Source organism: Acipenser ruthenus, chromosome 15 (assembly GCF_902713425.1).
Source record: "Acipenser ruthenus chromosome 15, fAciRut3.2 maternal haplotype, whole genome shotgun sequence".
NCBI lineage: Eukaryota > Metazoa > Chordata > Actinopteri > Acipenseriformes > Acipenseridae > Acipenser > Acipenser ruthenus.
This window is the reverse complement of record NC_081203.1, coordinates 13,985,462-14,009,328: the sequence shown is the minus strand read 5'-3', so window position 1 is coordinate 14,009,328 and position 23,867 is coordinate 13,985,462. Positions and strand designations below refer to the sequence as shown.

Below are 23,867 nucleotides of genomic sequence, written 5' to 3'. Positions count from 1 at the left end.
GAAAGTGTCGTGTAAATTCTGAAGGTGGTAAATCAGTGCAAGGTAAAACACGTTGTCATACGTATTTCTAATGTCTATGAACTGTGTCATTTATGGCGGGGACACAAATTCACGTGCAGGAATTTCCATTCGAATGTTACAGAACCAGGTTCATGTTTCTGATTCAATGTGACGTTTTGATTCAAAGCAGAAGGTTTCCTAATGCTTTTCAGGAAGCCTGAATCAGTATCGATTCCTGGCTCATTTCCCATTGTTTTCTAGCCTTGTCACGTCTAAGCATTAAAAATGAAGTGCATTACGGTTGCATTTGAGCCTTCATTAGAGTGCATTTCCGGATCCCAGAGCGTCTCATCTGGTTAAAGCACACCCATGTGATGTGCAGGGTGAGGCATGCAGTCAGTGGAGTGCAGGTGCACAGCCCGGATGTGCAAATTCACCGGTCTCTACTGGGGATCCTGTAGTTCTCACTTGGTAAAAGCTATATATACAATGTACTGTATGCTGATGCTAATCTTATTTTCCCCAGCCATTCATGGGCGATAATTACTGCGACGCAATCAACAACCGAGCTTTCTGCAACTACGATGGAGGTGACTGCTGTGCCTCTACGGTGAAAACTAAAAAGGTAGGAGCTTGTTATCTTGGTATTTCCCCTGGGTTTAACCCTTTCAGGACCTTCATCACCCAGATGCCAAATAAATACCCATAACAGCTTACAGATACCAAACGTCCAGAAAGTGTTATCTATAGTCTGCTTGTCACTTTAAAATGGCTTCACCAGGTTAACAGTCCACCTGGCTTTAGATGTTGTAGTTACTTTCTTTTTTTATTTAATTGAATTCTCAGAGAAAGCTGGCTTATCTCTTGGTGCTCGAAATTGTGGGACGTTTTATAATAATAGGATACCATAATACAGGTGGTTGCTGGTTCATGTGCATTGTACTTGTACAGTATAGCAGAAAACATGTTGCACAAAGAAATACAGTAGCCCAATAGCATTATCAATTCAGATTTTCACTAATTGCTCCCCGACAAATATATGTTCTGTTGTTCAAACTCCTTCTTAATGTAGTCGGGCTGAGTTATTTATTTATTTATTTATTTATTTATTTATTTTAATTCCTTGTTTGAAAAGGTGTCTTTGATCCCAACCACCTTCTTAATGCCTATTGATGTTTTATAAAGAATAAATAAAAATCTTATTTACTGTTTTTGGGAGCTATGTAGATAGATTGATAGACAGACAGACATGTATTTATGATTATTTTAATGAAGCACAACTAAGCAATATAAATGATAAAGAAATGTACACTTTTTATGACAGCATTAAAACCTTTGATCAAAGGGAGATTGCAAAATCATTTTAAGGCCATCATAACCATTAACAACAGTGGAGATGCTGGGGCAGTCACCAGAGCTGGGCATGTCAGCTATTCCGAGTTTATGTGGAACACGTGAGGAAAACAGAGCATTTCCTAGAATCCGTACCAAGACATGCTTTTTATTCATTTATTGATTTACAGTAGTTGGAATGTGGTCATGCCCCATTTTGACTTGGTAATTAGCTGTTATTCTGTTACATGTGAGATGGGGAAGTTACTTTATTGAATAGCAGGGATGTGCTACAATGACCTAACAAGGAGATTTGATATCTGCACTACAGGATCAATGACTGGAAACAGAAAACTTGAATTGATATCTCTAATGGTTCTGTACTGAGGCATACTTGCTGGTACAATAGCAGCTACAGCGGTATTAGTCATTGATTCAGCATAAAACCACAGTGGTAACTAATAACACTCCAAAGTGCAGACTGCTGGTTCTGGGGTCACTGTGGTGGCTTTCAGGGGATGCAGATCTCTGTAATGACGTTACAGGTGTCACCCTGGCCAGTGCCTGCTACTGATCAGCAGTGAGCTGTGCAAAGATAGCTGACGGGGGTTAACTGTCGGTCTGCTGTGATCCCCTTCCTGCTTCACCCCCTAAGAATTAGCACCCGAGTGAGAGAGCCAATCACTAGAGCACATCGACAGGCTCTGTGAACCAAACCCACTTCAGAGGAATGAATGAAGCTGGAGAATTCTGACACTAGAACAGTGTGTTGAGTGTGTGATTCATGGAAAGGTGTGTTGAGTGGTGTGATTTATGGAAAGGTGTGTTGAATGTGTGATTCATGGAAAGGTGTGTTGAGTGTGTGATTCATGGAAAGGTGTGTTGAGTGTGTGATTCATGGAAAGGTGTGTTGAGTGTGTGATTCATGGAAAGGTGTGTTGAGTGTGTGATTCATGGAAAGGTGTGTTGAGTGTTGTGATTCATGGAAAGGTGTGTTGAGTGTTGTGATTCATGGAAAGCTGTGTTGAGTGTTGTGATTCATGGAAAGGTGTGTTGAGTGTGTGATTAATTTTTTACGCCCTTCTATAAACAAGCTGGAAACCAGCAAGGACACTGTGCTTTTCACCTTTGTCCCTTTGCTAGAACTAAATTGTGCTGTGTACTTTACAGCACTTTCCTGCATGCTGCAGTAGTTTGTTCTGCAGATACTAAAACCTGTTTCTGTTGGGCACGACTGCAGTTTCAGGAAGTTACCAGAAAGGCCCCAGTTGTAGGTGTTTAACATCTTGCATTGATGTCATCACCTGGATTTCAATTGTCAAACAAACCCACAAAGGAAAGATGCCGGGCCTTTGATGGAGAAAGTGCTTAACCAAACACAGTGTTCCTATGCAACAAAACAAATGGGAACCACTGTAAAAAAAGCACTGGGCAAAACCCTTTGGTAATTATAATCTTATACAACTTTTGAAAGAAAGAAACAAGAATTCAAACTTACACCTTTTCGTGACAGCAAACGAAACAACCCAGCTCCCTTCACTTGATCAGCAATCAATTCAACAAAGACAGTAAAGAAAACCAGAGCATTGCAAAATCAATAGACTAGGAATGCTGTGCATTTCAAAACTTGTGCTTCTTTGCTGAACCTGACCTCATCGGTCCAGACAACGAATTATTGCATGTCCTGTGTGTAGAGTGTATGTGTATCTGCTAAGAAATAAATAATAATAATAATAATTACCAGCTTAGGAAGAGAAAATAACTAAAACATGCCATTAATAAAACAGTACAGGAATAGTACTGTAAATTTAAACTGTACGGAAATGAATCTTACATTTTTAATAGATGTTTAATAGGTGTGTTATATACAGTACTTGACATTGTAAATGTGTAACCCATGTAATGTTACTAGCAGGTGCAAGTTTTTTCACTCTCCCAAAAAGATCCGTGACTCCTTCTCCTTAGGATTCCGATGCGCTGTCTGGGAGCTGCAGTAAACACACAACCCATATTTTCAAGCTGTAATTACTTTGCTGAGGAAGTCATTGGTGTCCGGTTTGAGGTTGAGACTATTGTCGTAAGCATGGGCTACTAAAAATAATGTTGCAGCTTGTTTGTCTGCGAAAGATATTCCATTCCTAAATAGCTCAAAGGGGGGGGGGGGGGTTGAAATTGCAATAACAAGCAAGATACAAATCTTTTGAGGCTTTGAGGGTTTCTTGGATCTTCTACCGTCAACTCTGTACACAACATTAACAGTGACCCCTACTGGGCTCACATGCAACAGTACCAAAGATTAACAGTACTTAACATCTCCACTCATGTTTGTTAACTCTTTAAGAAAGCTGCTGTATCCTACTATCCCACTTGGCGAGAAAGTTAACTGGAACAGTTCCAGTTTTCTTGTAACTAACAATACTGTCAACATTTTCTTTGGCGCTGGACCCGTACCCGGTGGAATATACAACACATATACTGAAATATTGTGTAGTAACTGCATTTAAATTTGAAATTTAAATACCATACTAAATCAACTAGAAACACATAAACCCAGGACCATTAGTAGTTTCACACCACAGGGCTACCTAAGCAAATAATAAAACCAAATTGTACACCCTCCCTTTTGTGTGTAATGTACTTGCGGCCCTTGTGGACTGCAGAAGACATGTCTGATATGAAACAGTGTGTTACTGGATGAGGTGTTTGAAGGTGTTTTTGAACTGTTCAGTGTTGCTCTCAAGAGAAATAAATAAAAGCAGAATGAATGAGCTCTGGTTTTCTGAAGTCCCATGCTTGTGGTGTTTCCTGTTCCATGGAAGAAATCCAGTCACTCAGCATGGGTGTACGATAATAAAGTGTAGCACACTATTGTAAACCAACCCCAAACTCAAGCTATCCGTTCAAGTAGAAGAGAGGTGATTCATAAAGGATGATCAGGCATCGGACTCCCAGTGGAGAAGTAGGAAGCCACAATGTGGAATGTTTGGAAGGAGGAGACTGGAGCCAGATGTGAGAAACTGACTGTTAAAATGTAAACGCTTCCAGCACTTACCCAGTGGTGTAACAAACAGCTTTTCCTGGCACAGGCTAGTAAAGGGGGGGAAGAGGTCCTTTCTTAATGAAAGTGGTTCCTTTCTTTTTGTTAATGACGGATTAACTGTAATATGGAAATCTTCAAATGCTTGGTCAAATTGTGCACTGAGGCTGTTGGATACCTTGCTTGTCTGAGGTTGTGCTTTGAAAGGAAGGCTGTTGGGTACCTTGCTTGTCTATGAGGTTGTGCTTTGAAAGGAAGGCTGTTGGGTATCTTGCTTGTCTATGAGGTTGTGCTTTGAACGGAAGGCTGTTGGGTACCTTGCTTGTCTGAGGTTGTGCTTTGAAAGGAAGGCTGTTGGGTACCTTGCTTGTCTATGAGGTTGTGCTTTGAACGGAAGGCTGTTGGGTACCTTGCTTGTCTGAGGTTGTGCTTTGAAAGGAAGGCTGTTGGGTACCTTGCTTGTCTGAGGTTGTGCTTTGAAAGGAAGGCTGTTGGGTACTTTGCTTGTCTGAGGTTGTGCTTTGAACGGAAGACTGTTGGGTACCTTGCTTGTCTATGAGGTTGTGCTTTGAAAGGAAGGCTGCTGGGTACCTTGCTTGTCTGAGGTTGTGCTTTGAAAGTAAGGCTGTTGGGTACCTTGCTTGTCTGAGGTTGTGCTTTGAAAGGAAGACTCTTGGGTACCTTGCTTGTCTGAGGTTGTGGTTTGAAAGCAGTTCAACATGATGATCAAGTTCACTGCATGTAGGGTTCTTTCAGATCAAAATGGGAAACTCAAAATGATGCTGCAACTTGTTTGGCTCCTATTCCTAAATAGCTTGCAAGGGGAAAAATGCAAATTGCAATAACTTACCCTGATCATTTTGAGTTGTCGCAAGTTCTAATTCGCAGCAGTCTGCAGTTCACACTTGCCAATGATTTCTGTGAGGATGCTAAAGGAACCATTGTGGGCAGTGGAATGGGAGGCCTCTGATTCCCTTCAGTTTAACACTGACTCTGATATATTCCTCCCAGCCTATCTCTTCAGCAATACTCAATCTGCATGATATTGTTTAGTCTTGATTTATTTGTCAGACTCAAACATTCCAATCACTAATCACTATTGTCCAACCTGATATGGAGCCTTGGTTTAATGGTTAAACTGTGTGAGTCAATCATAGCAAGAAAGTAGAGGTTCTGTTTATGTGCCTTGTCTGCTTTTTACTATCCTGCTGCCACTCCTAATAATCACCAGGGTGCAATTAGGAAAATCCCTCCTGATAGTTTTATGACTGCACTTATGGGGTTTGTCATGCATAGTTCCACATGTGCCTCAGCATGGTCAGTTCCTTCTGTCCCCTAATGACGTGCATCTCATGAGGCGAACAGTTTAAAGAAAGGCATGCCTTTGTTTTGCTTTAGTGTAATGCAGAAAATGTAGTTGAAGCAAAAATCTAACATGCAGGCCAACGTTCTTGCTTAACAAGGGTGAGGAAAAGTCCACCAGTCATAGAAAGGCCTGTGTCGGTTACACAAGCACCTTGGCAAACAGTAGGAGCATTTTTTTGTGACTGCTTGTTACATAACGTTTTGCTATGTAACATTTATATCAACTAAAACAAGAGTACAGTATGCTAATGTTACAGACAATTTCATGTTTTATTGCTTAACAATTTTACCGGAATTGTTTTTTTATTTTTTGTCATTACAGCACCCTTTAGAAATCGTCTACAAAAAATACAGAACACAAATTCCTTGTCTACATTAATCTTCAGTAAAATCTTCTGTTTTGTGTTTGCACATGATCTTCCCAGGTACAGTGCCTTGCGAAAGTATTCGGCCCTCTTGAACTTTGCGACCTTTTGCCACATTTCAGGCTTCAAACATAAAGATATGAAACTGTAATTTTTTGTGAAGAATCAACAAGAAGTGGGACACAATCATGAATTGGAACGCAACTTATTGGCTATTTCAAACTTTTTTAACAAATAAAAAACTGAAAAATTGGGCGTGCAAAATTATTCAGCCCCCTTAAGTTAATACTTTGTAGCGCCACCTTTTGCTGCGATTACAGCTGTAAGTCGCTTGGGGTATGTCTCTATCAGTTTTGCACATCGAGAGACTGAAATTTTTGCCCATTCCTCCTTGCAAAACAGCTCGAGCTCAGTGAGGTTGGATGGAGAGCATTTGTGAACAGCAGTTTTCAGTTCTTTCCACAGATTCTCGATTGGATTCAGGTCTGGACTTTGACTTGGCCATTCTAACACCTGGATATGTTTATTTGTGAACCATTCCATTGTAGATTTTGCTTTATGTTTTGGATCATTGTCTTGTTGGAAGACAAATCTCTGTCCCAGTCTCAGGTCTTTTGCAGACTCCATAGGTTTTCTTCCAGAATGGTCCTGTATTTGGCTCCATCCATCTTCCCATCAATTTTAACCATCTTCCCTGTCCCTGCTGAAGAAAAGCAGGCCCAAACCATGATGCTGCCACCACCATGTTTGACAGTGGGGATGGTGTGTTCAGGGTGATGAGCTGTGTTGCTTTTACGCCAAACATAACGTTTTGCATTGTTGCCAAAAAGTTCGATTTTGGTTTCATCTGACCAGAGCACCTTCTTCCACATGTTTGGTGTGTCTCCCAGGTGGCTTGTGGCAAACTGTAAACGACACTTTTTATGGATATCTTTAAGAAATGGCTTTCTTCTTGCCACTCTTCCATAAAGGCCAGATTTGTGCAGTATACGACTGATTGTTGTCCTATGGACAGAGTCTCCCACCTCAGCTGTAGATCTCTGCAGTTCATCCAGAGTGATCATGGGCCTCTTGGCTGCATCTCTGATCAGTCTTCTCCTTGTATGAGCTGAAAGTTTAGAGGGACGGCCAGGTCTTGGTAGATTTGCAGTGGTCTGATACTCCTTCCATTTCAATATTATCGCTTGCACAGTGCTCCTTGGGATGTTTAAAGCTTGGGAAATCTTTTTGTATCCAAATCCGGCTTTAAACTTCTCCACAACAGTATCTCGGACCTGCCTGGTGTGTTCCTTGTTCTTCATGATGCTCTCTGCGCTTTAAACGGACCTCTGAGACTATCACAGTGCAGGTGCATTTATACGGAGACTTGATTACACACAGGTGGATTCTATTTATCATCATTAGTCATTTAGGTCAACATTGGATCATTCAGAGATCCTCACTGAACTTCTGGAGAGAGTTTGCTGCACTGAAAGTAAAGGGGCTGAATAATTTTGCATGCCCAATTTTTCAGTTTTTTATTTGTTAAAAAAGTTTGAAATATCCAATAAATTTCGTTCCACTTCATGATTGTGTCCCACTTGTTGTTGATTCTTCACAAAAAATTACAGTTTCATATCTTTATGTTTGAAGCCTGAAATGTGGCAAAAGGTCGCAAAGTTCAAGGGGGCCGAATACTTTCGCAAGGCACTGTATGCTTGTAAAAAGCTGCTAAGAGTTAGCATGTTAATTCTTTCAAATTCACATTATCCCAAATAAGAGGGGGTGAGTGGAAGGGTCGGGTCAGGGTCAGGGTCAGGTATCCTTTCATCGGAGCTGGGGGTTTTAAAGTTGGAAGTCAGCAGTGTTAGTTTGGCAATTTTATTCCTCACAGGTGAAAGTCGGGTCTATACCGGTGGGACCAGTGCCTGCTGTGTTTTTCTCAAGGTACTCCGTGACATGGAGGCCTCATCTGAGGCTGTGGTCCAGTGGTTAAAGAAAAGGGCTAAAGAAAAGGGCTTGTAACCAGGAGGTCACCGGTTCAAATCCCACCTCAGCCACTGACTCATTGTGTGACCCTGAGCAAGTCACTTAACCTCCTTGTGCTCCGTTTCATCTTGATATGAAGAGGTAGCTGCATTGTAGCATGGCTTTCATCTTGATGTGAAGAGGTAGCTGCATTGTAGCATGGCATTTCATCTTGATGTGAAGAGGTAGCTGCATTGTAGCATGGCTTTCATCTTGATATGAAGAGGTAGCTGCATTGTAGCATGGCATTTCATCTTGATGTGAAGAGGTAGCTGCATTGTAGCATGGCATTTCATCTTGATATGAAGAGGTAGCTGCATTGTAGCATGGCATTTCATCTTGATGTGAGGAGGTAGCTGCATTGTAGCATGGCATTTCATCTTGATATGAAGAGGTAGCTGCATTGTAGCATGGCTTTTCATCTTGATGTGAGGAGGTAGCTGCATTGTAGCATGGCATTTCATCTTGATGTGAAGAGGTAGCTGCATTGTAGCATGGCATTTCATCTTGATATGAAGAGGTAGCTGCATTGTAGCATGGCATTTCATCTTGATATGAAGAGGTAGCCAGCTTCAAGCATGGCATTTCATCTTGATATGAAGCACCCACACTTTTCTTTGAGTCGGAAGGTTTGCTGTGGGTTGTTTTAAAGGGTAGGGAGAAATGCTTGTAGGTGTTAACTTGACAAAAGCTGTCCGTTTATTATTATTAATTACCAACCCCAACATGAACTTTCCTGTTGTTTCACATGCCAGGGACCCTACTTTTACACACATGAAGATATAATTATCTTGAATGTGTTTTTTTTTGTACTCTGTGTGTTCTCTATGGGGTAGCAAGGTCCTATTTGAAAGCTAGACTTTGGGACGTATACATATGCGGAAAACAGTTGATTTTAATTATTCATTTGTTTGATAACACCTTCCAGCTTTGACAGATAGTAAGACAAATCACTGGCAACCTTTCCTTGAGCAGAGTCCACTAAAGCATTGGGACTTTGGTCTGGTGCTTCTATTGTATGAATAATACAGCAGTAATATTGACTCAGATTTGAAGTGCCACTGCAATAGACTAGATCAGTATCCATGATACTCGAGGCTGCTAAAACAAACAAAAGGAACTGTGACCCAAAGTGTTGTATCATTTGATTGTGCTGGCTCGTGCTTCTATAAAGTGAATGATTTTAGGCTAATGTTGCATATATCTGTGGCAGGCAGCTAGAACTGAAGAGCAGCTCCTGGACTTGGTGAGAACATATAATCTGAAGCTACCTGCTCTTCATATTGTTACGGTTAAATTGCAGTTCATTCACTCAGAAAGATACTGAGATATACAAAGTGTGGCGAAGTAATAGCAAATCATGGGAAACTACCAGCATGCCTTGGTAACTCAGTATTGTCTAAGTACATGACTTGTACTTTCTATAACCAAATATAAAAACAGCATTTGGGAATGTATGCAAATAAACATTTGAAGGAATAGTAAGACTATTCTGTGATGTCACAAAGGTGTTCCTCGTGAAGACTTTTTGGATTTATTGCTGCATTTCTGATTTATTCTTAAGGATGATGTAACATTAGGCAACTCTGGGAACCATTGAAGAAACTAGCTGGAAATGTCAAGCAATTTCCCCATGTGGAAAGTTCAAGCAGGGGGAGGCTCTTCATAATATCATGTACATCTAACTGTTCAGCTGTTTCCAGAAAACAAAGGTGCTTGTGTTACACACCTCTCTGATTTGAGTTTCATTGAAGTCGCTATTTCACAAAAGGCTTGCTTGAAACTCTGTGATGTTATCAGATGAAACGGCAATCCTCATTTCAGACGGTTAATGCTTTGACCTGTGGGTCTTGTTATTTACAAATACACAGTGCTGCTGTTGCTAGGGTTTCTGCTGAGGGGGTACCAAGCTGGCAGTGGATGGGGTGTCAGGAGTAAGGGACTATCGATAAATGACCACTTCAGAAAAAAGGGTGAATCGTTAACATTAAAAAAACAAAAATAAAAGTGGTGTTATTTTTACAAAACTTTTCAATGTAAACATCACATGTACAAAAATTGGTATGCCTGATAAAACTTTACCACACATTACAGGCAACAGAGTTTGCATTTCTGTAACTGGCTATTGGAATATTGGGATATCCACCTAGAGAAAGGCTGGTGGTGTCGCTCTATAAAGTGGTGACATTGCTCTGCTGCTGAACAGAATGTAGAGGTTAGGGCCAGGTCAACGGGATTTCCAGGAGGAAGTTCTTTTTGTTGAATGTCCTAGTGTGTTGCCAGTGTTTCCATGTGTTTCTAGTTATGTCATGTGTGAGCTTTCTGTTCTTCAGCGGTGTTGTGGCCACACCTTACAGGTTGATCATATGGAAGTGTGATGACTTGAATCCTGACCTTAAAAACCTATTTCGTATGAACTGGATTCTATTCATAAACACATTTTTTAATGAGGTCTAGCTTTGTTAATAGAGCCCATGGTCTCTGTGTGTTAATATTGTGAAAGGCCCATGAGCAGCTCTTTGAATTAGTAGGCCAGTTGTTCGAGAACACAAAGAAAGCTCTGTGCGCTCCTTCCACCAGGATACCCCTAACCCGGCCCCAGCCCTTGGCACGGCATTCTCTCTCTCCTTGTAGTGAAACGCAAGGCCGCTGTATCTTTCTGGTAATTCCCACTTCCCAGTAAATCTAACCCCCCAGACCTGGCCTTTCCCCTTCCCTCTGAGTGCTTAGTTAACTGGGCTATTCCCATCCAGGCAAACCCCTTCATTTCGTTTCACTCCCGTATCTATTAATATTGAGGGCCGGTTGTCGTTGTTGTTTCTTAACACTAGCTCAGCTCCAGCTTTCAACTGTTTTGCAGTTTTAGAGCAGACACATCCCAGTAAGCCAGTTCGATTCTAACTCTCCAGCTACACGACAGCTCACAAAAACTGCTTCATCACTGATGCCACTATAGACAACTACAGCTATGGACAAATGTTTTGCATCACCCTATAGAATTAACTAATGTTGCTTCATAAAGTCGAATGAAACCTGCTGAATAATGTTGCGATAGCATATTTAATTCCATACCACTTTGTAGTTTTCCATATACTTAACAAAAAACTGACAAAAATAATAAAAATTGACATTTTGAAATGTAACATGAAATACCAGACTACTATTATGGCTTTGGGTAGACTTTTGCAATATAATTTTGTAGTCTCTTTGATTGTATGATGTTATATAAAAGCTCTAAATTATGTTTTTTTAGTTCTTTGACAGTACCTTATTTAATTAGCATCAGATGGGATGTGTACAGTCTACACTCAGTTGTAGAAAATGTAGTGATTCTACAATAAACTTGGGGGGTGTTCACTGGAAGTCTTTCACAGGGTCTTCAGTGATGGTTGAATGTGGACCAGCTACATATTGTACAGCATAGACTTCAAGTTTCTTTTAACATTACCACAAGAAACTGACCTAAACAGAAATGTTGTCCTGGATTATTTAAAAAAAAAAATGTTGTATGTCAATTAGTTCCCGCATTTACTTTTAGGCATTCATCTTGGAGAGTCTGCGTTTCCTGTCTCTAGCCAAAATGTTGTTGTTTTTTCATATGAATGGTACAGACACATTAATCATTATTAACTAAATAGTTGAAGTACACTGACATGGGAAGTGGGCTTAGCTGTGAAACCTCAGGGACCCTGCAGAAGCATCACTCTGTCTTGCTGAGTCTGCACACGTGTCGGCTGAGCTGAGAGAAAGCCAGTCACAGTAGGGATGCATTTGTAAGACACGTTTCCATTTCACAATAAACATCAGGCATCCGTGAATGTGCCCCCAGTCCACAGCAGCACTGCCCGGCGACGCTCACTGCCATCAGGGTGAGAGAAGGAGCAGTCTGCCTGCAGGGCAGCCAAGGAGAGACTGAGAAATAGATTCCACAAATAACAGCGGAGCGAGCTGAGTTAACTGATGCTGGTGGAAGCTATTTATGAAGAGCATCTCAAAGGAATTCCAGGGACACTGGTGCTGCTTGAAATAACACATCAATTAATGTGAAGAAAGCACCATTGGCTTCGAATTATTACCCAAGACCAGGAATGATATTTCTTATCTCGTCTGATGAACTCCACACAGAGTGAACTCCTGGTCTCCATGTTGCTTGGTCAGGAGAAAACAAACTGATCTCTTGCCCAGAGATCATTGATGTAATCCTTTTCGGCGCCAAAGCCCACGTCACTTCATAAAAGCCCACGTCATAACCAACCATTGTCCAAATTTCTCTTGGGTTGCTTGGGTACGGAGGAAGTGTAGGCGTTTGCGTTTCGTTTATTGTTTGTTTTATGAAAGTGTTTTTAAAAATATATATAAATATACTTTATTTTCTTCTAGCTTTCAATTAGTCATGCTTCTTTTATGTAGCTGCCCCCCTCCACTCCAGTGGACAGTGTGGTGTCCTGCTCAGTTGTAGCCGGGATCTGTTTTTAAGTGTATTAGATATCGACGGCACAGAAGACAAGGGCTCTGTTGTTCCAGCTACGACCAGACAAAGCCAGTCATCCTCCTTAAACCAAAGATGCTGGGATCAGAACTGCACAAGACAAGATGACAAAATCATTTGTCAGCCCACAGCGTACACTGATCAGCCGCTTCCAGTGGGTTAAGGTTCACAGGTATGGTAGCCTGTAACTCGGCAACGGTGGTACCACAACAAACACAGTAACAGGTGACCAGCTGTACTCCCTGCCTGCAGCGGTCGGTCCAGATGACGTCACTGACTCCTGCCTTGATGAGCCTGCGCTGGAATACACAGTTGTGTATGTACCGATGCTGACGCTGTGAGAGGGTTTCACCCTCTCCCCAACGTCAGATACCGAGTCCTGATGGGACGATTCCTGTAGCATCTACTGATGCAGAGGACAAGAAAACCTCTAAAGGGTTCCCCTTCTATGAGGTGGTCTGGAGACCCAATGGGCTGTATGGAGGAATCACCTGTATACACGTATGCTTAAATGGGTACCAGACCCAAATAGGTGAGTGTGGTTCCTGTGCCAGAAAATCAATGCAAATTATAGAGGACATCCTCTCTTAACTTCAATAACCAGCTCTAAACACATGAGGACATTTTCCTTAACATCTTAAGGGGTAAGTTCGACTTGTTAATAGTCAAAACTGAAGTTCTTTCTGGCTACACCACCTAAGGGTGGATTGACACCTGTCTGGAGAAGGATTGCACCATCTCCACATGCAACAGGTATGTTAATAAATATAAGGTAGGTCACCTAACACACAACACAAGCTGGGGGGAGGCTACACCAACTAGTATACACTAGCCATACACCAGAGTGTAAGTATTTTGCCTTTGACGAGTGTCATCACAGTAGGAGGTGTTATCAGATGAAGACATCCATATTCACAGCAGACACACAAATCAAACCGCTGTCATTTGCCCATCTCAAAGGGATCCCCTCTTGGCCCTGGTCTGAAGGATCCCATGTTCCATATGAAGGAGGTGATCCTGCTCAGCAGCTGTGAGAGGCTCATTCCCCAGCGGGGGATTCTTAACAAGCAGTTGCCTTGCAGGCATCAGTGATTCTAGTACCCTTTGGAAAGGGAAGCCACTTCCAGCTGTGCCAGGGATGCTTATAGGCAAGTTACTTCCTGATATTCCTACCTCTACCCCACTTTCTGGCAAAATATACATTCACTCCCTACGGTCCTGGAACTTACAATTGACTGGCTACCCGACAGGATAAACAGCCACTAACATTGAGAAGTTTAACACAGCGACGGACACTGAGAACTGATTACGCTAGAGAGTTTTACAAAGATTCAATTCATCCTCTCATTCTTTGAGAAGGGGTCCATTCCATATCTGTTTGGGTGTGAACATTACATTTGTTTGAGGAAAATTCAGGATGACACCTCCACCACCACCATCATCAAGGCAGTTCTCCCAAGAGACTGACAGTTTCCAATAGAGCTGTAGGAGAGCCACTTCCATCTCCACATACATAAGGACTGTAGTAATACCTCTGTTCTCCATTGGAACCTGCTAATACCAGCTCGATGTTTTTTTCTTCTTGGGGATCTCTATAGCTGAAGTATTCACTAAGTATAGATGAAGTAACATTCACAACATTCTTCATTAGACTTCTTTTGAGGGCAAGTTCTCTCTCTCAAAAAAAAATATGGTAAATCCTGGAGCACAGTAAGTGGTTATTGGTCTACAGGAAAATATCACCACTCTTTACAATATACTCTCAACATTTCTGTGAACCCAATTCTATACACTTGCAGGAAGAGTGTATCTTCGAGTGTATTTCACATAGGAGAGGATGGTCACATCAGCTGTCAAGCCTCTTATAGATAGGGGCCAGACCAACAAGTTCAGAATTTTTGAAGAAAATCTTCATGGGCCAATCTTGCCCAGTCCCTGAACAATAGATCCACAAACAGAGACTAGGAGAGACTCTATCCACTGTAGAAAGACATCCAGTGAAATCACAAAAAGACAGAAAAATCCAACCAGACACAGAAACGCACAATGGTAAAAATAATCCATAAAAAAGTACATAGCAAAAAAGATATTCAATGGCTGAGTTATTTGCAGGAACAGTACGTACTACACAGCTATACAATCCTTCTCCTCAAGGGACCATGGTGCAACTCTCTTTCCAGCTCTCTCTTTTTCCTTTTCCTGCAGCAAAACTGCAGGGTTTATATAGGTTGTTATCTCTAAAATGCTCTTCACCTCCTGGTGGCTGAGGTGAGATATTACAGCACATTAATACAACTACACCACAATCAACAGGCATGAAAATGAAACATAGAATTGGCTCTGGGCTATAGACTTATCAATGCATTTAGCCTTTCCATAATACTATATTCTCAGTGGCTATCATTATGTGATGGTGTCACACCGTGCACTGAAAACCGTTTGCCCAGTTAAAACAAGGACATACTTCAATCCATAAGACAAAGGACATCACAGTCCAGACATCCTACTTGCTGGACTTACCAATAGCATCCCGGATATATTCGGCACAGTTGGTACCCCAGAAGTGACACATCCGTTCCCCTCTTTGCTGTTTTTATTTTCGAAATTTGATCAGTGGTTGGTTATGATGTGGGCTTTATGGAGGAAGTGACATGGGCTTTGGCACCAAAAAGGATTACTGGGTAAGAGGTCAATTTGTTTTCTCCTGACCAAGCAACATGGAGACCAGTTCACTCTGTGTGGAGTTCATCATTCTACAAAGAAACCATATTACAGGTGATCTTCATCTTCTCTAACTCTGAAACTACGTGACATTCCATTTATATTTCCGATGCAGAAATACTAAATTGCTTCAAGCTGCCCTTTTCATATTCACTTAGAGGTATTTTGTATATCCAGCACAATGTTGCACCAAAGTGACTTCCTACTCCTTCATACTTCTCAGTTTAATTCATTTTAGAGAAGCACTTTTAAATACCGTAGTGTACTTCAACTCACTAATTATTGAATCAATAGACCCCAAGGAGTACCATTTCTAAGAAGATGATGCTTTAAGGTACTACTCACAGAGTGCAACTGGGTTGTGTCTGTGCCAAGACCTGTAGCACTCCAGTCTTGATTCGAACACAGACACATACCATGTCTGAATTATAGACAGGATTCTGCCCTCAGTGAGACAGTATTGTGGCAGTGTTAGCATATACTGTCTGGCACAATTTAGTAATGCTTTGTGATCAAAGAATAACATCACAAACAAGGAAAAAACAGACCAGGATAGGTTAATCAAACAAGAGAATTATTTTCAGGACCACACAGGTTTTCAAAAAAATACGAGACAAAAAGCCAGAAAAGAAGAATAAGAAATAAATAAATAGAAGGGGAAGGCGTGAAGTTACAAATTAGCTCTAAAAACAAATACACAGTGATTGTAATAATTTGTAAGAATGGCAGGTTGGGTGACAGTGATTTATTTCAGAGCTGGGTGGTCTTGCAGTACATCTTCCAAGTACTGTCTTGTGATGATTTACACTAATTACTTTTTAATATAACCCCAGCCCTCCATCCTCCTGCTGGTACTGTTTCCAGAGTCCTGGGGGAAAGCATTTCTCTCTGTCCAAAGGGATATTCATCAATCTCACTACAAGGGGAAGACCCTCACGAAACCCTGTTCTGCTATTTCTTTACAACCAAACTCCAATTTGTCATGATGGCGCTGGCCTACCACTGGTCCCAAGGCATTGGAAAGCATTGCATTTGCAAGCTAAGCTGATGTTTAGGCAGACTGAGAGTGGAGAACAGCCTTAGATATAGCTGAGCATTTACTAATAATCACAAAAGCAGTCAGGGCAACTAAGGTTAGATACTCCTTAATAACTAGCAAGTGTGAGAGGTTTACCCAAGTTTGTTGTAAGGGATACCTTCAGTGGAAGCTCATTTGAAAAGTTTTTTTTTTTTTTAAACTGCCTGCTGGTTGTATTCCTGCGTCAAACAGATCAAAATAAATAGCTTTCTAAAGGTTAGGGAGTGGAGAAAGAAAACACAGGAAAGTCAAATGTTTATGCAGTGATGCCTCGTCTCACTAAGAGCCAGTAAACACATAGCTGGTGTAAATTGCGGGCATCTTTGCGTCTAGGCCCTTTGCTTGCCTTGTGTGGGATAAGAATTTTTCCACACCCTCCTCCCAGGATATACTTGCTACTGCTGCACAAAAAAAGGTTCGTTCCAGAGGGCAGTGTGTGGGTTTGTGGAGACCTCAAAACATGACTGGAATACACTTGTGATGTCATTGAGAGAGCCTGGCTCCTCTGCTTCCGTTGAGTTTGGAGGCTGCTTTGGAATTGCAGTGCCAAAGGTATTTCCCAAGAGTGGAGAGGCTGACTTGGGTCTGAGTCAACACAGGGCCTCTCGTACTCCGGACCCGCCCATTCAACCAGACCTGGTTACAGAGGCCTTCTTTCAGGCCTGATAATTAGTTTTTTTTTCACAGTAATTTTCTTACCCACTATTACCATCGCAACAGTCTCAAAAGTCCCTTGGAATTTGAATGTCATTTACCCAAGTTCACTGCCTGTGCTTCAAGTGTTGGTCCCTAGTTGACCCCTAATAAGGTCCAGCAGAGCAAGTGTGTCACCACAGCACTAGGATCTCTTGGAGAAAGTTTTGTTCTTTTCATCCTTTCTTCTTAGCTCAGTCCTTTAAGTCCTGGGCTTAGTCTGGTTGCTCTCCTTTGGACTCTCTTCAGGACCACAATGTTGTGTGCTGATCTGGACACAGTATTCTTACCAGTGCTGGACACAACCTCACCATAACCTCCTTGGATTTGTACTCTACACTTTTGGCTATCCACCCAAGCATTCTGTTTGTTTTTTTTATTGCTTCCCCACACTGTGGTTGCAAGTTTGGTATTTAGATCTTACATTTTTGTGATCAGTGTGTAACACTTTACATTTGTTGACCTTGAATTTAATTTGCCACGTTTCTGCCCAGTTTTTGGATTTCCTTGGTGGCTGTAAATGTGTCTGCCGCTCCCCCAATCTTGGGGTCGTGTGCAAATTTGATCCAAGTCATTGATGTAGATAAGAAACATGAGAGGTCCAAGGATGGGGCCCTGCGGCACCCCACCGAGTACACAGCTTCAATTAGAGGTTTCCCCTCTTACAAGTACACATGCTCCTGTGTTTTAACCAGTTTGGTATCCACTTGCATGTGCTACTTTTTGGAAGTCCAGATATGATGTCAGAGGTACTTTTTGTGTCCCTTGCTACAGTGACTTCTTTGAAGAAGTTTAAGGGCTTTGTTGGGCAGGAGCTCCCTTTCTGAATGCATGTTGGCCGTCACCTATGATATTGCTGTATAGATACTCCTTAAGATTGATTCCATGATTTTACATGTTATGGAGGAGACATAAGAACATAAGAAAGTTTACAAACGAGAGGAGGCCATTCAGCCCATCTTGCTTGTTTTGGTTGTTAGTAGCTTATTGATCCCAGAATCTCATCAAGCAGCTTCTTGAAGGATCCCAGTGTGTCAGCTTCAACAACATTACTGGGGAGTTGGTTCCAGACCCTCACAATTATCTGTGTAAAAAAGTGCCTCCTATCGTCTGTTCTGAATGCCCCTTTATCTAATCTCCATTTGTGACCCCTGGTCCTTGTTTCTTTTTTCAGGTCAAAAAAGTCCCCTGGGTCGACATTGTCTATACCTTTTAGGATTTTGAATGTTTGAATCAGATTGCTGCGTAGTCTTCTTTGTTCAAGACTGAATAGATTCAATTCTTTTAGCCTGTCTGCATACGACGTGCCTTTTAAACCCAGGAAATTTCTGGTTGCTCTTCTTTGCACTCTTTCTAGAGCAGCAATATCCTTTTTGTAACGAGGTGACCAGAACTGAACACAATATTCTAGGTGAGGTCTTACTAATGCATTGTAGAGTTTTAACATTACTTCCCTGGATTTAAATTCAACACTTCTCACAATATATCCGAGCATCTTGTTGGCCTTTTTTATAGCTTCCCCACATTGTCTAGATGAAGATATTTCTGGTCAACATAAACTCCTAGGTCTTTTTCATAGTTCCCTTCTTCAATTTCAGTATCTCCCATATGATATTTATAATGACCATTTTTATTGCCTGCATGCAATACTTTACACTTTTCTCTATTAAATGTCATTTGCCATGTGTCTGCCCAGTTCTGAATGCTGTCTAGATCATTTTGAATGACCTTTGCTGCTGCAACAGTGTTTGCCACTCCTCCTATTTTTGTGTCGTCTGCAAATTTAACAAGTTTCCTTACTATACCAGAATCTAAATCATTAATGTAGGTTAGGAATAGCAGAGGACCTAATACTGATCCCACCACTGGTACACCACTGGTTACCTCGCTCCATTTTGAGGTTTCTCCTCTAATCAGTACTTTCTGTTTTCTACATGTTAACCAGTCCCTAATCCATGTGCATGCATTTCCTTGACTCCCTACTGCGTTCAGTCTTAGAATGAATCTTTTATGCGGGACTTTGTCAGAAGCTTTCTGGAAATCTAAATAAACCATGTCGTATGCTTTCCAGTTATCAATTTTCAATGTTGCATCCTCAAAAAAGTCAAGCAGGTTAGTTAAACATGATCTCCCTTTCCTAAAACCATGCTAACTGTCTCCCAGGATATTGTAACCATATAGGTAATTGTCCATTTTAGATCTTATTATAGTTTCCATAAGTTTACATATAATAGAAGTCAGGCTTATTGGTCTGTAGTTACCTGGTTTGGTTTTGTCTCCCTTTTTTTGGATCGGTATTATGTTTGCAATTTTCCAGTCTGTCGGCACAACCCCTGTGTCAAGAGACTGTTGCATGATCTTGGTTAGCGGTTTGTAAATAACTTCTTTCATTTCTTTGAGTACTATTGGGAGGATCTCATCTGGCCCAGGGGATTTGTTTATTTTAAGAGCTCCTAGTCCCTTTAACACTTCTGCCTCTGTTATGCTAAAGTTATTTAAAATTGGATAGGAACAGGTCGACATGTGGGGCATGTTGTCTGTGTCCTCCTTTGTAAAAAGACTGATGGGTCTGGAGTTTCCTGGTTCCACCTTATCTCCCTTTTTAAATATGGGTATTACATTTGCAATGCGCCAGTCAGCTGGGACACCCCCTGTCTCGATTGATGTGTGAAAATCTTTGCCAGCTGCTTGCCAATTTATCTCCCTTGTTTCTTTAAGTACTCTTGGGTATATGCCATCCAGGCCAGGGGATTTGTTAGTTTTGAGAATCTCCAGTTGAAGTAAGCTGAGAACCATCTGTAATATTATATTTGTGTGGAAATTATATGCATTAGATCTATTTTGCATGTCAAAAATGTAAGCTATATTAATATTCTTTAATTGAAACTATAATTTGATATGATAGGATGATATGAAGTGTTTTTGTGGGCTTTCTCCCATGTATTAGTGATATGAGCAAATCTCAAGTAAATGTTCATCATCACTACATGCACATTTTTTCAGAACTGTATTGGGGGTCTTTACTGTCCATGCAGTAGACAGGTCCTCAGTAAAGTGTCTCTTTCTTTAGCCCAGAGATGGATATGCTGAAGCCCCGAGCCCCCAGCTCTGCAAGCCTGTACCTTTTATCTGCTTCTTTCAAGACTGGCAGTCAGAGTAATTAAAACAGCTTCCTTACCTCTCTCTGCCCAGTACAATCACCCAGATCCCTGAATGTTCAAGGGGCCTACATACCAGCGGATTGCACAACTGCACTCTTTGTGGTGAGGTGTGGGAGAGAGGCCGCTCGGTATTGCCTTTGCTCACACTGTTTTCATCATGTATCTGTATCATTCCCCTGAAGCATGTTAACATGTGCTTCCAACATGTTGTTTGGAATGCACATGCAGACACATTAGCACCCTCTGCGAAGAGGGGGACATCATGCCAACAATGAATGACAAAAAAAACAAAACAAATGAATATGCAGCAGCGTCACTCTGTGGCACTGGCTTGGATTGACTGATTAGGCTGGGACTCCAGCGTCCACAGATATCAATGTCGGGTTTGTTCGATTTTTTTTTTTTTTAAACTTTGGTTCATGTGAATGTAGTACTACTGCCTGCAGGCATCATAAGATGGTTCTATAATGGAGTGCACTTCAATCCTGAGCTGAATTCCCCTGCCATTCAGTCTTGTTCCATGTGCTGAATTTTGCTGAATTAACTGGGGGATTGTGCATGTGCCTTCGAGCAGCGGACACTGCAGCAGATGTTGCATAGTCTGAGGTTCAGTGCCACAATCGCAGGTGGTATTGCCTCACTTCCTCATTGCTTCCTTCGAGTGTCCGACTCTGGTGAGTAATTTGTTTTATTGTTTTTTTATCGTTGTAGGAAGTTAGTCTGCTAGCGCCTCAGTTCCAGTTGTTTCAGCGTAATCAAAGTCAGTGTTTTGGGCTGTTCTGCAGATCGTCTGCATAAATGAAACATTTTGTTATTGAGTCGGTTGGCTGGCCATCCGTGTAGATGTTATGTAGCAGTGGTGCAAGTATGCTTCCTTGAGGGAGGCCGTTTTGCTGTCACCGCCATCTGCTTCGTTTCCTGTCCAACTCGACGAAGAAATGTCTATTTTCGAGAAGAGCTTGTATCAGCTCTGTTAGGTGTAGATCTTTTGTCATTTCCAGGGTCTTGTAGAGGAGTGGACAGTGGTTGACGGTACTGTAGGCGGCTGTTAGGTCGACGAACACAGCTCCTGTGATTTGACCTCTTTTGAATCCGTCTTCAATGTGTAGGGTTAAGTTGAGCAAATGGCTTGTTGTTGATTTTCCTGGAAGGAAACTGCCTTGTTTGGAGATTAGGTGTTTATCCACGTGTGGAGCAAGCCGGTTCAGTACAGTCGTTCACACAGTTTGTTCATGTGACATAGCAGCAAGATAGTCTGAAGCTCTTTGGATCAGATGGATCTTTCCCTGGCTTCAGGAGTGCCACGACATGAGCGTGTCGCCGTATCTTTGGAATTTTGTGACTAGCTGGAAGCTGGAAGCTGACACAGACCCAGTCGAGATCTGCATGTCTGGAAGCTGACACAGACCCAGACGAAGTCTGCATGTCTGGAAGCTGACACAGACCCAGACGAAGTCTGCATGTCTGGAAGCTGACACAGACCCAGACGAAGTCTGCATGTCTGGAAGCTGACACAGCAAGATCTGCATGTCTGGAAGCTGACACAGCAAGATCTGCATGTCTGGAAGCTGACACAGCGAGATCTGCATGTCTGGAAGCTGACACAGCGAGATCTGCATGTCTGGAAGCTGACACAGACCCAGACGAGATCTGCATGTCTGGAAGCTGACACAGACCCAGGCAAGATCTGCATGTCTGGAAGCTGACACAGACCCAGACAAGATCTGCCTGTCTGGAAGCTGACACAGAGATGTGAACCCATTTATTAGTCAGAGCAAAGGTTCCCCTGTGCGTGGTGCCACTTTTTTCTGCTGTCTGCTTACACAATCTGTTTAAACAAGGTTAATATATTATCAGAATAAGAAGGAGGCAGTCTGTGTCACACTTATATTTTTACTTCTAGACGGAGACCCGCTTATCCAATTGTGATTAAAGTTTTAATCAGTCATTGTATCCACATTTTGTGATGCACGTGCAATTCTGGCGAGGGAATTGCAAGTCCAGTCCAGTGTATTGTGGCAGACATACCAAGGGGCTCTCAGGGAAGTCTGGCCATTTACCTCATCTGCATAATTTTAATAGAAGCTTTTTTTTGGAAATGGTGTGTGTGTTTCTGGTCATTGAAATATGTCTCGTTCATTTACACTTATCCCTCCAGAATTACTATGGCTGATATAAGCGATTCAAACTGTTCAAACATCCCACAGGCCTGTAGCAGCTTCAATGAACTACCTGATCGTTTGAGTGAAATCCAAATGATATTCCACACAGAAGTCAGACAATCCCCCATTGCTTTGTTTTGTATGTCTACAGTACAGCCTCTATGCTTGTAAAGCACATTATCTAAGTCGTCTGGACAAACCTCCTTCAGTAAGAGCCCTTATTATAATGATGGTCTGTCTTGGAAATCGACTCCTGTCAGAAGAACTCCTGCAGTTTTAGTGAGGCAGATTTCCATTACACGAGAGTAGATGTTAAAACTTCATGCTGATTTGAACTCGGCTCTCGCCAAGATAAGCACCAACTAAGACGTAGCTTTACAGTAAACTAATGTGATCCATATGCGTCTCCATCCATTTACGTTTCCTTCCATATGATGATGTAGATATCCTTCTGACTGGTGTTAATGGCTGAAGTGTAATGCTGGCTCCAGGGATCAGCTTATTTTGCCTCCCTGGCGCATCAGCACACACAACGGCTGCGATGCTGGCTCCGGGGATCAACCAAAGTGCGGCCTCCCCAGCGCATCAGCATGACAACCGTCTGGATTGAGCTAAGTAGGGTACATCTCTGGGGTTTTCAAGTGGGCACCTTCCATCCTCAGTGTTTCGTCGACTAGCCCACGACACCTCAAGAGGGCTCGACGGTGATTCTGGCGTCCCAGCATCACCCCCCTCCGTCCCCCACTCAACTCAGCCCAGCTTACTTACCTGTCCCCAGCCAGAATCTTTCCGTCTCAACCACAGCCAGTTGCTGCTCCTCTCTGCTGCTTCAGATAAGTTCTTCACTGTGCGACGCAACTCTTGGCCACTGAATCCGACGTCTCTGAGAAACCGGGTTGTAGAGTGTGCCACAAATCCTCGACAACCCACTTCCACTGGGTAAACCCGAACTCTCCATCCTCGCTGTTCCGCTTCAGTGGCTAGTTGAGCATACCGCAGTTTCTTCCTCTCATACGCCTCATCTACAGCATCCTCCCATGGCACTGTTAACTCTACCAGGTGAACAAGGCGTGCTGATCCAGACCACAAGACAATATCTGGTTGAAGGTTAGTGGTGGCAATCTCAGGTGGAAAAATAAGCCGTTGACCAACATCTGCCAGCATTTTCCAGTCTCTAGCAGCTTCCAGTTGTCCTGGGCGAGGATTGGTTTTAACACCTTTTCTTGGTGGTTGCTCTCCTGGGCGGAGGAATGTTGTCTTTTGTGTGTAATGTTTTGATGGAACAGGTGGCAACTTATTGGTCATGTTACGCTTGTCTTCCAATGCTAAGGCCAAACATCGCAGCACCTGGTCATGGCGCCAAGTAAACCGTCCTTGGCTAAGAGCCACCTTACATCCTGTCAAAATGTGCCTTAATGTTGCAGGTGATGAACACAAAGGACATGAGGGATCCTCTC

The 23,867-nt window shown here is 42.2% G+C and overlaps 1 protein-coding gene across 1 annotated transcript in view; it reads left to right on the top strand.

Moving 5' to 3' along the window:
* LOC117973974 (pappalysin-1-like) overlaps positions 1-23,867 on the top strand; it is a 202,280-nt gene that overhangs the window by 167,298 nt on the left and 11,115 nt on the right. The window contains exon 21 of the mRNA XM_058987187.1: positions 527-625. Within this exon, the coding sequence (XP_058843170.1) occupies positions 527-625 (99 nt within the window). The remainder of the gene's footprint in view (positions 1-526; positions 626-23,867) is intronic.